This window comes from Macrotis lagotis, chromosome 1 (genome assembly GCF_037893015.1).
Source record: "Macrotis lagotis isolate mMagLag1 chromosome 1, bilby.v1.9.chrom.fasta, whole genome shotgun sequence".
Taxonomy (NCBI): domain Eukaryota; kingdom Metazoa; phylum Chordata; class Mammalia; order Peramelemorphia; family Peramelidae; genus Macrotis; species Macrotis lagotis.
The window spans coordinates 288,685,727-288,704,013 of NC_133658.1; the positions used below are offsets into that span (position 1 = coordinate 288,685,727).

Below are 18,287 nucleotides of genomic sequence, written 5' to 3' on the forward strand. Positions count from 1 at the left end.
ATTTAGAAATAAGTTCTGAAATGATCAGGAGAAAGGATATTAGACACATAATAGACACTATATTACTTGGTGAGCTCATTAGTTTCCCTGAGTTATAGTATCATCTCTATACAGATGACTCACAAATTTAAAATATCCAGTATTAGTCTCTCTTCTGAACTGCAGTCTCACATCTTCAGCTTCCTATTGCACATTTCCATCTGTGTATTCTATAAGTATCTCAAATTCAACATATCTAAACATTATTCTTTCCTAAAAAAGATAAACCCTTTTCCTAACTTGCTTATTTCTTTTGAAGTTACCACCATCCTTCAAGTCACCCAAGTTCATAAATTTAAAGTCATTTTTTAGACATTTCTAACTGAACAATCCATAGGTATCTCAAACTCAATATGTCTAATTAGTATTCATTATCTTTACACCAAGAACCCAAGCATGTTCCTAATTACTTTAATTTCTTTTGAGAATACCACCATTTTTCTTGTTACCCAAGTTCACAAAATTAGACTTAAAAAAATGCTTTTTTCAGGGGTGGCTAGGTGGCGCAGTGGATAGAGCACCAGCCCTGCAGTCAGGAGGACCTGAGTTCAAATCTAGCCTCAAACACTTAATAATTACCTAGCTGTGTGGCCTTGGACAAGTCACTTAACCCTACTGCCTTGTAAAAACTTTAAAAAGAATGCTTTTTTTCATTCATTCAATCATGTCTTACATCATTTCCTTTACTCATGACCACAAATTTAATTCAGGCTTTCCTCACCTTTTGCTCAGAATGTTCTAACCTTCTTGTTCTCCCTACCTCTGGTCTCTCTCTTCTCTAGTCTATCCTTCTCAAAACTGCCAAAGTGATATTCATAAAACACATCTAACAGCCATTTCCATGTTAATACCTCTAGGATAAAATACACAATCCTCTCTTTGGCATTTAAAATCTTTCCCAATCTAATATCAAACAACTTCTTTAGGCTTCTCATACAACATTTCCTTTTTACATAATCTACTTATAAACTGAACTATTTGCTATTCCTCCTATAATGTGCTCCCTCTTTTCCTCTGTCTTCCTTCAAAATTAGTATGTGAGGATTTTTCTGATTCTTCCCAACTATTAGTATTTTCTCAAAATGACTTTACAAGGGGGTGGTTAGATGGCCCAGTGGATAAAGCACCGGTGGCCCTGGAGTCAGGAGAACCTGAGTTCAAATCTGGCCTCAGACACTTAATAATTACCTAGCTTTGTGGCCTTCAGTAAGCCACTTAACCCCATTGCCTGGCAAAAACCTAAAAAAATAAACATGATCAAAATGACTTTACATTTTCCTTGTATATACTTTATTTTTCTCTCTACTTGTTATCCTTTCTGTTCTGCCCCATAAAATGTAAACTCCTTGAGGGCAATGACTGTTTTGTTTATTTTTTGATAACCCCAACACTTGGTGTCTTTATCATTTTGACTGCTTAATAAATGCTTCAGAATTGATTAATGGATTAAACTTTTTTTCATAGTTAATGTGACCTGAGAGCTTTTCCAATAGCTCTCCTTACCTACTCTGGATTCCCCTTTTCCCTTCTTTATAGAAGAGTTTTCACCCATAGACTAACCTTTTGTCTGGCTATTCATTATCCCCAACCCCACAACAGTATCTGGAGCCAACTTGCTCAAATTATTAAAGAAAAAGCATTTTCCCTTTTTTTTTCTTACATAGCCTTCCAAAGTTTGCTTTTCTTCCATAATTCAGATAAAAGTTGATTTTAATTTAGAATAAAAATGCTCCTAATAAAGGTGTTTGGTTATCATCGAGTAATATATTTTGTCTTAAGACAGTAGGTACCTATTATGTTAGTGTGTGGGATAAAAATACACTGAACAAAATCTTAAGGGACTAGTTTGAACAAAAGAAAGCTTATTTATTTGCTTTTCTCAAGGGGCAAGCCCCAATTCTCTCACCAAAGCTAGCAAGGTTCAAAGGACTTCATCTAAAGGACAGTTAAGCAAGATCATATGGGTCCTAACACAGTTACCCCTCCCTAACTACCTTCTCCTTTAACCCATTGGCTTCATCTTTGGAGGTACAATCTTATTCAAGGCAAATCTACCCCAGCAACAGATAGAGAGAAAAGAACGAAATGTTTTCATATTTTTCCCATCAGATGGTGAGATAACTTGGGACCTTCATCACTATCTTAATGAAGTTATATCTATGGTTAGACTGTCCTCCCAGTTTGCAAAAATAATCTTATCATAAAGCAGGTGAGCTTCTCTTTTAGAATGCAAGGTCTTTCTAGGAATAGTCCAATACTAATAGTTTATTTTTCTTAATATTTCTTAACCTTGAGATGAATTCACTAGAAATATTAACCCCTGTGAGGATTTTAACTGGGAATATTCCACTCATTAATTTCTGTGTACAAAAAAAGATACTTTTAGCTTAATCAGTAGAAGTTGTGAAGTTATATCATCCTTGTGAAAAAAGGCAACAAACATAGTTGGCATAGACATGTAACAGTTCAAAGCTAACTAGGGAGGAGGGAAGAATAAACAACCATGATCATGTTCTCTTTACCATCATAACCTAACCAGTAAAGATAAGCAATCATATAATGAAGAAAATAGACTCCTTACCATCTAGAGTTTTAACTGATCTTATAATTTCTGTACACCATAGTTTTGCAATTAATTGACAACTTCTAAATGATCTCTTCATTTATGACAATAAACAACATGGACCAATAGCCTAGTGTTTTAATAATGGTCCAGTTTTCATATAGATACCCTTTACTCAAGAACATCATTGGCTTTACATACTTTTTTTAATGCTCTGTCTCATGAATATTTTTGAATAAAGTGGAAGCAATTTATTAGAAAGGTAAACGATTTGAAAGTTGGACAGACTGTCTTTATTTCACATACCCTAAAAATAATATATCAAATACTTTGTTTAAAAGTGGATAGGGGAATTCTATCTAGATCAAATTGAACTAGAGTAAAAAGTTAGATGTCCATTTGAAGGGATTTAGGGGTTCCTGTTGTTTGCTTGCAATTTAAGAAGCAGATTGGAAGCTGAAAGAGGGCAAAAAATATATGAGGAAATGGAATAAGAAGTATCATCTGATAGTATATTTATGCATTGACACTAAAAATTTGAAATTCCCCCTCAGTATTCTACATGTAATTTAAAATACAATAATTTTGCCTCCAATATTCCAATCAGAAAGAAAAGAGATTAGCTATTTAGGTGTAGGCTACATATACCATTGAAATCTTCTTTTCTCTTGAGACAGGTTAGAATTAGTGAATTAAAGAATCCTCTCTTCTCTCGTGAAATATTTTTGTTGCTATGTCAAGTAGATAATAACACAGTAGAAACTAATCTAGTTTAAAGTTAACCTTAATAATCCTTCATCAATAAAACTTTGAATTAATTATTGCAATGGAAAAGTTTTGGATTTTGTAATGAAGAGTATTTTGCCATAACACGGTGTGTTCCTTGTGAAGATATTTGTATTGTGATAAAATAAGTACTTGAATGAGAAATTAATGTATAAATAGCCATAATATCTTTATTTAATAGTGTCCATCTTAATGTACTTACATTGTCTGTTCACCAAAAGTTGTAACTTCTCATTATTTATGGTTAAAAGACCAGAAGCAGAAGCTTAACAAACCTGACACCCCAGAATCATCTACTTTCTATTAAAAGCTAGAACATAGTCAATGCTGGGTGTGGACTTTGAAAGTATGGCTTCACTTTTTGATGCAGTCTTCCAGGAAGTTTATTCCTGCCCCCTTTACCAAACATGATTTCAGGGTATAAATAGTGAAAGGGAGTGTTGAGTGCAAACTTAACTAGAACCATCCTTTTTAGAATTGACTGGCCTACCACAATCAATTGACCACTTTTGTATCAAAAAGCATTGCTCTTCTCATCCACTTGGGGAATATTGTTTTATAATATAATAGTCAATCCAAATATTTTAGGCCTTTTTTTCTGCCCACTTATGCATAGTAATTTGTAGTAAGTTGAGTTATCAATATTATTCAAGAAGGCTTGTGCAGACAGATAGTACTTTATTCATGATATAAAGCCATTCCATTAATATAATACTTTGAACATACTTATGTTTAAGAAAATGGTTCTCAAACTTCTACTGGGGAAATATTATGCTTACTAACGGCAATAGCTAAAATAATATCATTAGAGAAACATTGCTTCTGCACTGCTTTGGTGTTGAAACCCCTCAGGGCTTCCTTCCTTTGGCACTCATTATGTGGTTGCAATTACTGTTGCATGTGTTTTCCTGCCCACTAATAGTAGCAGTAAGCCACCACAGAAAGGGTTCCAACATGCTAAGAAGTCACAAAGCCTGTTGAAGTCTTTTCTTTCAATGTGATGGTGAAGTACAGGGGAATTGCCTTACAGAGCCAACCTAAGTAACTCAACTGCAATTAATGCCACCAGGATTCTATCATGGACTAACAAAACATTTACATACCTGTCAGAATTTCACAGGGCCTATGGTCTGTCAGAATGGTAGGAACTAGAATCTTGTGATCTTGAAGATAACCCTGACAAAGGAAGCTAAAATTTTCTATTCCTTTTTATTTCAAACTTTGACACCATCCCCAAGTCTTTGCTCCTCCTTATTAGACCCCTTAGCTAAGTATGTCTAAGTAGATTAGGGCTGGGGATAGCTCTCAGTGCCCCCCCCCCCCAATTCCTGCTAACAGGGTGTCATCATTTATTTTTGTTCCCTAGGGACTTCTTGAACTTCGTCCTGGAGTGAAGAAGCCTTTTATAGCTAGCATAGCTACAGTAGGGTGGATTCAGAGAATGGAACTCTGAAATAAGGGGAGGACGGGGCGGGGGGGGGGACTATCTGAAAGGGCAGTAACACAAAGAGCCACAAATGGTTTTAGTGTGTTCATATTTTTCTGACATTTAAACTCTGCAGATTCAGTGACTGTTTTGATCTTTAACCCTCTCATTTCAACACAGTGTGAACTTTTATACATTAACTTAGGAAGAGTAAGAGTGAATCTAGAGCTCCTGACTGTGTTAAATCTTGGCTAGATGTCTGAAGAAAAGAGGCAAGGTGTGTAGAGAGCCAGGTAGCCAGGCAGAGAATTGAAAGGCGGGATCATAAGGATCAGTACATGGTTCTCTTAGCTTTTTTTTTACTTAGAAGTGAAACCAGAAAATAGCTTTTGAATCAACTACTCTTTATATGGCAACAAATTAGTCATCTTTCTGGCAGCATTGTGCAGAGGAAGGAGCCCTGGCTTACAGTTTTGCTTCTTCCACTATATTGAATGATCTTGGGCATGTCACTCCACTACTAGATCTCCATTTTATCCCCTATAAAATTCAGAGATTGAACTCTAGCTGGTAGTATTTTACAAAGAAAAAATAAAAACATCAAGTGACAGACTTCAAGTCCTGTAAAAAAAAATAGATTCTGAATGGGCTAGACAGATCCCAGGGTTGATTTTTAAAATAATCATCAAAAGACATGCTGGTTCCTTCAGGTTCAAACAGTCTGATCCTTAGTGACAGATCTTTGCTTAACCATTTGGTGGACAAAGTTATAGATTGTATCTGTTTTGCCCTGAAATTTGCTCCACTCAGCATTACACCTCTTTTTTCCCAGACTTCAAGTGGGGCCTCAGCTTTAAAGGCTCTTGTATTTTACTGGATGTGTTTACTGATATACCTCAGTCCAGGCTCATACTGCAACTCACTGCTGCTATACTTGACATCTTGAAAGTTTACTGGTGATTTGTAGTAAGTTAATAGTGATAAAGAGTGCCTTAGTAAGAATTCAGTCTTCCTAAACAAGTTCAGTTGTAAATGGCCTTACAGCATGACCCCATCTAAGGAGAGCTTACCTGCATGGCTATGCCATCCCCTAATCACAGATAGCCGGAATGCACTTTCTCTGTATATGTAGTATATGTATGCTTATTGTGTGATGTTTTGGGACAAAAATAAATGCTAGTAAGTATGAAGTATAACCTGACAAGTTGTGATAATTATCTTTAGGTGCTCCTTCTATCAACTCTGGGACTTCTTTTTTAGAAATCTACTTTAAAATTCATAAGAGAAGACTTTATAATAAATAGCATGTTCTGTTTAATTCAACAAGCTATTTATACAAGACCATTATTATACAATTTCCTCCAAATCTTGCCAGAAAGAGCTTAGTAAGGAACAGTCTAGAAACTTAGTCTGAATGAGGATAGCCTCCACAAAGTCATAGAACCGCTTGTTGTTTTCTATGAAAGAAAGGCAATTATATATTGATTGCCATGTTTGCATTTGTTTACTGGACATTGAATTCTTGTTTCATATGTTTTTGTGTGGTTATAGAGTTGTAGGGTTTTTGCCCCCAATGAAGCCCAGGGAGCAGTTTTTACCAGTGCACGGACAAGTGATCAGCCTAATATATGAAAATGTATTCTTGTCAATAGTCTCTGAATAAGTGACCATGCAAGATGAATGCATGCAAGAGACAAATATTGGGGTATTGACAGAATTTGGCGAAAGAGAGAAGATGGGCATTTTCAGGGTCATCCTGAATGAATGTCAGCCCCTCCCTGGGCCATTGGTTTGTCTATATCAGATAAGCTGGGTAAGCAGAACATATAAATAGTGGGCCTTGTTAATAAACTTTAGCTCTGGGGGCCTGTGCAGCTGATTGCTGCCAAGTAGGATCAGGATACTGCTGCCCAAACAGTTGAAATGTTTCAGCATTTCCTCTTTTCTTTTATTAGCCACATTTAAGATGTCTTTCTAAAACCCCTGTCTCCCTCCCCCACCACCACCTTTCCACTTCCCAACTACTTTAAGCATCCAAAACTAGAAAAAGATTATTCAGTGATTGATTTTTAACACCCATCTCCCCCACCCCACCCCCATCCTCTGCCAGTGGGTTTTTTCCTTTTTTTCTGTTTTTGATGCCTTTATTTCACCTAAGGTCTCTTTCTTCTCCCAACTTAGCAGCCAGAGGGGTTGAACTGAGCATAAGGTTACCACCTTTACTAAAACATAATGGAATCTCACTTGGTGAGGAACTATTTGAGTCCCATCCTGCTCTATCTTTTAAAGGCATTATGAATTGCATTGAAAGTGGTTTGTGGGTTTCTGACATTAGAAAAGTAATGGAGCAGTAATTTTTCTTTTCTATAGCTTCTTTCTTCTTAAGGACTTATGTAAGACTACATAAACCCTCCAAGCAGGAATGGTGATCTATTCTGTGGTTGAAGGATGGGAAGAGAGCAGCTTCTCTGAACCAGTAAGCAAAGTAGGAGCCTAGACCAGAAATACTATAGCAAATCCTCAGGTCACCATGAGGAGATAGGCCATAGCTCTGAAAAAAATTCTTCCCCCTGAGTCTGCTTAATATTAAATTTGGCTGTTATTCTAGTGCTGACTCACTGCATGAACTTAAAACTGTAGATCATAGAATTTTCTAGCTTAGAATTTTGTTTCAACTCCCTTATTTTATAGATGTGGAAACTGAGGCCCCAGGAATGATTTCCCTAGGGATACACAGCTAATTAATGACTTCAATGGGGGCAAAAATCCTACAACTCTACAAACACACAAAACGTGAAAAAAAGACTAACTCAGGTCTCCTAGGTTCTAGTCCAGGACTCTCTCCACTAACATCAGTCACATTTCCTTCTTCCTGAGAAGCTAGATTATATAAATATTCTTTCATTCATTCCCCTGTGGTGTACATGATTGTCTCCATATTTTCCTCAGAAAATTGATATATCTTTAGATGTTCTCTTGACTATCTGGATGTTTCTGCTCAAAATAATATTGTTTCAAACGAGTATAGAGTATTCAGGTGTCTTCCACTCTTTTATTTTCTTGGCACCCTGAAGTTGAATCTGCCATTTTACCATTAGGAAATAGTTCCAAATAGCAAAGTGGTTTTTATTTTAAGGTACTTGGGTTAATCACCTTAACTCTTAAAATCTTCAGGAATGTTTTTGGAAAACCAATTAGATGATTTCAATTACATTAAATTAAAAAGCTTTTGCACAGATAAAATCAATGTAACCAAGATCAAAAGAAATGTGGTAAATTGGGAAACAATCTTTACAACTAATGATTCTGACAAAGGACTCATTTCTAAAATATACAGAGAACTGAGTCATATTTTTAAAACAAAAAGCCATTCCCCAATTGACAAATGGTCAAAGGATATGCAAAGGCAATTTACAGATGAGGAGATCAAAGCAATCCATAGCCATATGAAAAAAATGCTCTAAATCATTAATTATTAGAGAAATGCAAATTAAAGCTTCTCTGAGGTACCACCTCACACTTCTCAGATTGGCCAATATGACCAGGAAGGATAATGATCATTGTTGGAAGGGTTGTGGGAAATCTGGAACAATATTACACTGTTGGTGGAGCTGTGAACTCATCCAACCATTCTGGAGAGCTATTTGGAACTATGCCCAAAGGGCAACAAAAATGTGCATACCCTTTGACCCAGCAATACCACTACTGGGTCTATACCCTGAAGAGATGATGAAAAAGGGTAAAAACATTACTTGTACAAAAATATTTATAGCAGCCCTGTTTGTGGTGGCAAAGAATTGGAAATCAAGTAAATGTCCTTCAATTGGGGAATGGCTTAGCAAACTGGTATATGTATGTCATGGAACACTATTGTTCTATTAGAAACCAGGAGGGATGGGATTTCAGGGAAGCCTGGAGGGATTTGCATGAACTGATGCTGAGCAAGATGAGCAGAACCAGAAAAACACTGTACACCTTAACAGCAACATGGGAGTGATGTTCAACCTTGAAGGACTCACTCATTCCATCAGTACAACAATTGGGAACAATTTTGGGCTGTCTGCAAAGGAGAGTGCCATCTGTATCCAGATAAGGAGCTGTGGAGTTTGAACAAAGTTCAAGGACTATTCCTTTAATTTAGAAAAAAAAACAGATATCTTATTGCCTGATCTTGTCACCTCTTAGACTTCTCTTCTTTAAGGATATGATTTCTCTCTCATCACACCCAATTTGGATCAAGGTACAACATGAAAACAAAGACTGACAGAGTGCTTTCTTTGGGGGGGGGGGGAGCAAGATGGGGGGAAATTTGTAGAACTCAAATAATATCTTTAATAAAAATTAATTTAAAAAAAAGAATGTTTTTGGAGTTCACAAGACCAATCCTAAATAAAATTGTGAGACTGAACAAGTGTACCTTCCCCAAACTCTAACATTGTTCTTTCCTTCCCTCCCCTTCAGTATACTCAGCATTCTCTAACTAGGGCTATTCACTGAAGTGCTGCCCTAGGCAATTTCCTAAGTTTTTGACCTTTCTAGATCTCCCAAACATCAAAACTGCCCTATATTCCAATCCCTTCTAGATAAAGTCAGAAGGTGTGGATTCAAGTTCTATTTCTCCCGTTTAAAATTCATCACTTGCAAGAGAGGCATCATGGGATAGTGCATAGAGAGCTGGCCTCAGATACATACTAGCCTTGTGACCTGGGCAAGTCATTTAATTTTTCGGTGACCTTGTCAGCTCTCTAAAATTTTAAGTTACAGATTAGCAGCTAAAACCTAGTACAGGTTTCCTTACTTTTCACTCCTTACACTGATTTGAAATTACAAGTCCAGATAAAAAAAAAGAATAATTAATGGCTATGATAATAGGCACTTAATTGAAGTGATTTCTAAAAAGGTATCTTTTTGTTTGTATAACAACCCTATGAGTTAAGTAAGTAGTATAGTTTTTCTTTAATCTCCATTTTATAAATTTTAAAACTGAAGCTCATAGAATAACTTGACCAGGGCCACACATAGCAGGTCTCCAGCATTCTTTCTGCCACTGTACCACCAAAGCAATTGACCTCAGGCAAATCAATACATACTGGCTCCATATCTCTATTATAGCCTTTATGCCTTAGGCAAATTATTTCACCCTACTGTCTCTTGGGTTCATAGCTAAAATGAAAGGGATGGACTCGATGACACCTGAAATCCCTTCTCCTTCAAGTTCTATGATTCTTTAAATGAACCCATGAATGAATAAACCAGTAAATAAACATATACATATACTGTTTTGAGTGCTGGGGACACAAATATAAAAGCCCTCAACGGCGTACACTGTTAAGGAAGGGAAACAAAAGGAGTAGGAAATCAGAGCCAGGGAAGAAAGGCCTGGTGTGGGGAGTGCCAAGGATGGTGACTATATTGTCATGACCTTTCCAGTAGTATTGATGTGATCATTGTTCCCATGGCAAGAGGTGGAATGCAAGAAATAGGATGGAAAAGAACTCTGGGCAAGGGTAGGATGATCTTCAGTAATTAACCTCTTAGGAGAAACCTAAATCCTAAGTGGCATTAAAGGAAGGACTCCATCCAAGTTAATTTTTATTTCCTGCAGACTGATAGCAAATGTTTGGCCTTGCTTCCCACTTGGTACAGTTAGATCTTATGAAATCCTTTGAAATGGTAGGAGTAGCATATAGATTTCCTACACAAAGAACAATACTATGTCCAAGATTCGTATAAGAAATTCTCTGAGCTATTTATAATCTTCCATTCATACAAAACACCTCAGCTGTCAGATGGCACAGGATCCTTGGAGAAATAGAAAACAGCAACATCAGAGCAGCAGGTGGGGGGCCCAGAGTACATCAAGAACCTAGCCACCCCACTTACCTTCCTGGGCTTTCTTGTTCTTTTCAAAAAAATTTTCTCAATTTCACTAGGGGTAGGATGGACGTAGAGATTAAGGAAACAGGAGTTTCCTAAAGGGCTTATGTAAGTACAAACTAATGTGAACTACTTAATTGTCTGAAACCATACCCTAGATCAGGGCTGTCCATGGGCCACATGAGACCCACAGTGTGATTTTATGTGGCCTACCTGTGAGTTTTGATTTTCATGAATGAAAAAATAAAATAATAATTTGCATGGAATATGACCAGCAATGGGCTGAGACCAAGGATAGACAGAGGTACTCTAGTGCAGAGGAGGAATGGACTAAGGGAGCATTAGCTGGTGCAGGACAAATTTCTCTCTCTCAGGGCTGGAGGTCTAAAGTCAATCCCCAATCCAACACATTGCCCTTTTTTTCTTTTTCTTTTCTTTCTTTCTTTCTTTCTTTCTTTCTTTCTTTCTTTCTTTCTTCCTTTTTCTTTTCTTTTTCTTTCTTTTCTTTTTGGTAAAGATGCTTGTAGGCCTAGAATGAAGAGAGTATGGTACTGTACTGTAAAGTTAACTTTGATGGGGTTTTTTTTGGAATGTGGATTTGTTTTAGAATTCTTAAAGTTGAATTTGCAAAAATGAGAACTGTATTCTTACACTGGTACCTACAAGATGCATAGAAAATGAATGGAGGGTAGTCTCAGAGGGAAAGGCACTAGCATCTGGTGGAACCAGGAAAGACCTCCTGCAAAAGGTGATACTTGAGCTGAGTTTTGAATTGTGGACTCCCAAGAGGCAGAGGTTAGAAGGCAGGAAATTTGTAGAGATAAAAGTTAGGACAACATGTGTGAGGATGAACAAGGAGGCTGAACCTTAAAGCATGCGGAAGTTGACCAGGTGTAAGAAGACTGGATAGATAGGAAGGGTTCAATGCCACAGAGGGATAGGAATGGAGAGAGGGAGGAGGAATGTGATATGGATACTTCAGAAAAATTGATGTTGTAAATGATACAGAGAGTCAGCCGGCAGGTATCCATGACCTATAGTGTGTTACCAACAGCAGCTTGTATTCAAGAAGTGACAGAAAAGAAACCAGGCCACTCAGAGAAGAGAAAAGCAGACAGCTTGAGCACTGCAGGGTTCCCACCAAAAAAGGAAAGATCTTCTTGGATTCTTGGAAGGACATGCATAAGGGTTGTACAGTATAGGAAGGTACAGTGCCACTGGAAAACATACTGACATCAATGAAATTATAGAGCCTTTGATGTAAAAACTATAATGCCCTCTGTTCTCTAGCTGCATGTGAAAAACATACAAGATCTTATTTGGATCAGCTTGACTCTTATAAATGAGTACATTCTGTAATTCTTAAGAATGCTGATGTAAGAAACCTTCACTGAAGAGGAAAACAAGTCTAAAACTGTGTGACCAGAAGAAGGTGCTCAACCTCTCTGAACTTCAGATTTCCTTGACTCTGAAATGAGTGGTTGTGAGGAAAGTGCTTTCATTGTCATAAAACATTATGTAAATGTGACTGCATAAATAAGTAAAAATCTAAATAGAATGTCATAAGTGCAAAGGAGACACTCAGGCATTGCTATGTAATTTTTTTTTATTATTTGCAAGGTTGTGTGTCAGGAAAGAAACATGGTTGTTCAAAATTCTAGGTCCCATTCTAAATCCATTGCTTGGTTGCTATCTGTCCTAGACTTAAGAGGAGTTTTATACCCACCCTAGTTTAAGAACTACAGAGGGTCTTTTTAGGTTTTGGGTTTTTGGTTTTTTGTTTTTGCAAAGCAGTGGGGTTAAGTGGCTTGCCCAAGGCCACACAGCTAGGTAATTATTAAGTGTCTGAGGTCGGATTTGAACTCAGGTACTCCTGACTCCAGGGCCGGTGCTCTATCCACTGTGCCACCTAGCTGCCCCTGGCTCTTGCTTTTTTTAATAACAACAGCTGGCAATTGCCATCATGAGGCATTCTCTTTCTTCTTCTTCTTCTCTCTTTGTCCTTCACACAATTGACTTTCCATCTGTGTCCTCCCTCTTGTTTTCTTGAACACTACAGATGAAGAAAATTCTATCAAACTGGGGGGGGGGGGCGTCCAGGAATACTTTTAAGAATTAGGCTTATAAGAACTATCTTGCTGAACTTCAAATCTGCTTAACAAATCCCAAAAGTGAGGGTGAAGTGCTCATAGAAGAAGGGATTAAATTTCTACCTGCAATCTGTGATGGTGGCTACGGAGGATCCCATTCCCTTGGGGCCTCTACTAGAGCATTTATATATTTGATATATACACATTTGACTCAGGAATACTGTTTAATTAAACAGAAATTTTCTTTCTTTTTCATTTGAGGTAGTATGATGTTATAGGTAGAATGAGACATAAGAAACATAGCATCTAGTCCTGGACCGGCCATGACTAGCTGAAAAAGTCATTTCTTCCCTGGATAATAGAATTCATTCAGCAAACATCTATTAGATGCTTACCATGTACCAGGCACTCTGCTGGGGACTGATGATACAAAGATTAAAAAGAAAAGTTTATGCCCTCAAGGGGCTTATGTTCTATTGGGAAACAATACACACACACACACACACACACACACACACACACACACACACACACACACATAAAAAAATATAAAATACTTTCTAAGGAAAGGACTTTAAGAACTGGAGGAAATCCAAATAGGCTTCTTGTAGGACAGGGAAAAGAAACTGTTTTTCTACCAAGGCCCATTTGGATATTTATAACATCATTTTCAGGCCTTATCAGCTTAAAAATCCTAACCCTCAAGAGTTCCTAGATTTATTGAATTTCGAGTCCCACCCGTAGGTTGCCTTGGAAGTGCTGGACCAATTGATTAGAAGACCCAAAGGCCAGAGGTTCCCTACCTCTGCTGTAGCAGGAAGCCTTTATGTGATCCTGTGATGTAGGGTTGAGGATGGAATGTGCTTCCAGAGCTGAGGGATTTTCAATTGAGAATTGCATTGAGAACAACAAACAAATTAATTTGACTTGAACTTAGTATGTGTGGAACACAATATGGAGTAAATCTGAACAAGTAGGCTGTAACAGGACTATGAAAAACTTTAAAAGTCAAAGATGCATTTGTATTTTATCCTAGAAACAATAGGGAGCTATGGGAACTTTCTGAATAATAGAGACATAGTCAGACATGTTGACTGCTGTGTGAAGGAGAAACTGGAGGCAGGGAGACCACTAAAAGGGTGTGGCAGGAAATGGTCTGCCTGAACCAGAATGGTGGCCATATGGCTAAAGAGAAGAGATGGATTGGAAATGTATTGAAGTGGTAGAATGAGGGCTTAGGGAGTGAGTATGCAGAAAACATAACTGTTGAGAGTGATTGAAAAATGAGTAGGAGGAGGAGGCCCCACTATAAATATGGGGAAGTTAAGAGGAGAGGATTTGGAGAAGATGATAGCTCAGTTTGAGACCTGTTGAGTTTGAGTTCTTGTCAGGCTTTCAAAGAAGGTCCCTGCTTACCAACTTAGTTACTGAAGAACCATATAGGTGACCTCTTCTCTTGCTCATACCCAGCAGCCCCTATTGAAGCTGTGTCACCTGGGGCATGTACTTCAACTCCTGGTCACAATTTCCTCTCTCTTGCAGTCTCTAGACCTGAGCTGTAGTACTCTAATTGGTTTGTGGCTCTCCAGAACAATGCCATTGTATGCATTTGAAAAGAGGAAGGGACTAATCTAGGTTAAATAGGGGATAATGCTGTATTAAATAACTATGAAAGTAAGATTTATAAAGCAAAATATATCTGTTAGACTGCTGTTATTTGCACAAAATCTGTTGTTATTTCCACAAAATAAATTATTTGGCATTTCCCACTCAGAAGCAAAGGGAGAAAATGCATCCCCAAATGAGCAATTGCAATTTTTTTCTTTGTTTAGGGGTGAAATGATAATGCCATTAGTAAAGCCTCCTCTCCTGATTTTTTTTTTCCCTCCCTCTTGTTCGGTACAGGCCATTCCTTCTGCCATCCCCACCCTCACTGGATGCCCTTGAAATTGTTTCTGCTCTCTCAGTCTCATATTTACTTTCTTATTCTCTTCTTGGCTGGGTTTGACCTAGCAAAGACTATTGTCCCTGGTTCCATTTGTCCCTCCCTAGCTTTCCCTTGTGTTTGGCTCCCACTTTGATCTTTTAGAGGCATTTCTCTCCTTCCCAGCACTTACCTGAGCAATGAATCACCTCCTTTTTATTCAGAACCTAAGTGCTCTTCCACTACCCCAGCACCTTTTATCTGCCTGTGGAATTTCATTAGCTTCCTGTTATAATAGAACTGGCATCCATGTGCTGATGCTGAAATGAATTTGAATTAGTTAATAGCATTTGTTCTCCCTTCCCCCACCCCCAGGTCTCAGGCTTGTTTCCTATGACTTAGGGTCAAAATTAGAATCAACCTTGTTGCTGAAAAGTATAAAATAAGAAAAAGATATTTGATGTTTAAGAAGAAAATCATGGTTAAAATTAATCTGAAATCCAGTGGATATTTTGTCTCTGGGTTGTGGGCTAGAAATCCAAGATCTAACTGAAGGCGGGAGTGTGGAAAGGAATTCAGAAAATTAGTCAGCTTTGTTTTCTCCTATTAAAATATGACTGTAACTGGCTAGATGGGAAATGAAAGCAATTAACTAGCTCTCCAGCCCTGAAAAAAATCTGTCATCTGAACAAATAAAGGGAAATTCTTTCAAATTAAGCTTTTAGAGAAAAGAAAAGCAGGAAATTTGGTCAGCCTGCTGACCCATCTGCTGGCCAGCATCAGAAATGCCAGCTGCAGTGCTTGAACTCTGCATGTTGAAGCAGAGCCCTGGTAACTGTGCTGAGCTGTGTAAAAGATCTTTTTAGTCAATTCCAAGTTTTCTTCTGAATTTTAGTGTGGCCTGATAGAGTGTTTACTTACAGATCTCCCAATATACCATTTACAGGCAAGCACTTGACCAGAAAGAGAGGCAGGATTGGAGACAAAACTAAAGCTCCCTACTGACTGCTGCTTCTTATCCAGGAAGCTTCAGTCCCCTTTTCTCTCAGGATCTCTGGACTCCTCTCAAAAACGGGGAACTTTACAAGCCTGAGAGTCTATGATTCTTAGACCTTGACTCTCCCAAGCAGTGATGAGCTGGGAAAAAACTGACAATTGAAAACCTTAGACAGGCAAATCCATTAGCTAACTACTCTCATTGTTTAAACTACACTTTATTTAACTACACTTGTTGCTTAACAGGATTCCAGGTTTTAGGAGTCCTCAGCCAGCATCTTTTTTTTCCATTTCACCAGTCACCCTTTCTATTTCTTCACCCTCTCAGCCAGTTAATCAGCAGAATTAAAGCAACAGATCTTTATACATTAGCTAGTTGCTAGGAATGCTAACAACATTTTTTTAAGTGACTGTATTTTGGGGTAACAATTTTCAGGTAGCAATTCCATTTCAGTGAGTGTATTCTTTTGGAATCACAGAAGGTCATTAAGTTGAACATGATATAAATATATCAAGAGTCTTCATTTCAGTAGGAGGAATCTTGCCAGTATCTCAGAAAACTGCCATGTGAGGGGTGGCTAGGTGGCGCAGTGGATAGAGCACCGGCCTTGAAGTCAGGAGTACCTGGCTTCAAATCTGGTCTCAGACACTTAATAATTACCTAGCTGTGTGGCCTTGGGCAAGCTACTTAACCCCATTTGCCTTGCAAAAACCTAAACAAAAATAAAAAAACAAAACCTGCCATGTAATATGGAGATATTTATTAGAGAAAGAATAGGGTAACAGTTTGTAGAATATCATGTAAGAAAAGCAAACTATCTGAAATACATATAATTATCTAATCCTTGCCTATATCTACTACTTGAAATGTTGCTATATTGAAAATTATCTTTATTTTTTTCTCCTGATTTAATTTATATTGACCTTAACTCACATTGTTTTCTTTCTTCTTACTCAGGTGACAGATCATGCCACCACTGCCCTACTCCACTATCAGTTGCCCCAGATGCCAGATGTTGTGGTCAGGTCCTTCATGGTAAGTGATCGTAGCATGAAATTCCTTCCATTGTTACCTCCAAATAGAAAAGAACAAGAACAATAATAATAATGAGAATATCTTGAAAGGTATCTTTTGTAGCCTCCTATTTTACCATTGATTAGAAACCATTACTTGTACATCTTCCAGGTCTTTTCCATAATTGCTGAATATGAGGGATAATTGGAATAGATTTTCTAAGACACTAATTTTTGACTTCTCGGGAACATCTTAAGCCTTTATTTTATAAAAAATCAAAACTTATACTTTGAAACAATCATTTGATAGGCTATACCTGATGTTTAGTTTATACAGTGTTAGGCAACTGGTTTCCCTGAGTTTTTCTGACTGAATTGACCAGTTGTTCTAGCATCTTGTTGGCATGAACTAACTCCCATAGCATCTGGCCCCATCTTTAAGAGCAGTTAAATTCCTTTTTCTCTTAATATTTAAAAGTTGACCTTGAAAGAACATAGTCATTGTCCAAATTGAATGAGTTTCTTCATCTCTAAATAAATGCTGGCAGGTGGGTTGGGGTAGTTTTTGTCCAGTTCATGTAAAAATACGCTTCTGAAATTAAAGTTTGGAAACCAGTGGTATATTTAAAAAGTTATAGCCCCTTTAATCAGTTGACTAAAGCAGAGAGTTGACACTCTGAAGTAAAAACTTTATTTTGGATGGGTGTTAATGATATCCCTAAATCTGACTTGTCTAAGTTCACTGTTTCCCTTGAGTGACCTGCCTTTGGGCATTTAGAAAATGTAATTTTTATGGTGAGAGAAGATAAGCTTATGCAAACATTAGCAATTGAACAGGACATTTCAGTTTGTCCTCCCCATGTCTGCTACTGATCTCCAAAGATCTAGTCCTTTTGAAGGAGAGCTATTGACTATCCAAGCTTTACCCCTCTGAAGGAGACAGTGATGAAGATGGAAGGATTTGTATCAATAAACTCAGCTGACCTCCACTTCAGAGAACAATTTTCTCATATCGACTTAATTCAATAGGACTTGAAATGACGAGATTCATGTGCAGCCTTCACAGCAAGAACTCGCTTGCCTGGATTTTTTTTTTTTAAATAGTGAATCTCCTTGAGCTTAGAATTGAGTTATACAGTTCTCATCCTTATTTATGATGCTTGGAGGAATCCAGTGGAGAGAGCTGTATTCATGAACACTTAAATGTGTTAGTGGGTGCCTCTTATCACCTTATATTTGGTGACAATAGAGTAGCCATGCCCTCAGTGTTTTAGGTCTTATTTTGGCAATGGAGGCTAATATGACCTCTGAAATCACATTAGAAACAAGGGCAAGTTGGCCTCTTTGAGTGAATTTCAAAGTCTTAATTTATTCAAAGACTTAACTTTTGAAGTCCTGTGACCACTTGTGGGCACAATATAAGAAAAAAAGGGAATACATTACAAAGCTATAGAGCTCTGGAAATAATCTATGGTTATGTAGGGTCCCTGGTGAAGACCTTGGATGATTATAACCCCTAAAAGAGAACACCTGCTTTGTTTCTCTTCTTATTTTCCTTCCAACACTACTTCC

At 37.6% G+C, this 18,287-nt stretch overlaps 1 protein-coding gene across 2 annotated transcripts in view; it reads left to right on the forward strand.

The window, feature by feature from the left end:
- The window catches only part of MED27 (mediator complex subunit 27), a 271,270-nt gene that overhangs the window by 238,814 nt on the left and 14,169 nt on the right, over nucleotides 1–18,287 (forward strand). For both annotated transcript variants that reach the window (XM_074210857.1, XM_074210856.1), the window contains one exon: nucleotides 16,660–16,737. In XM_074210857.1, coding sequence (XP_074066958.1) covers nucleotides 16,660–16,737 — 78 coding nt within the window. The remainder of the gene's footprint in view (nucleotides 1–16,659; nucleotides 16,738–18,287) is intronic.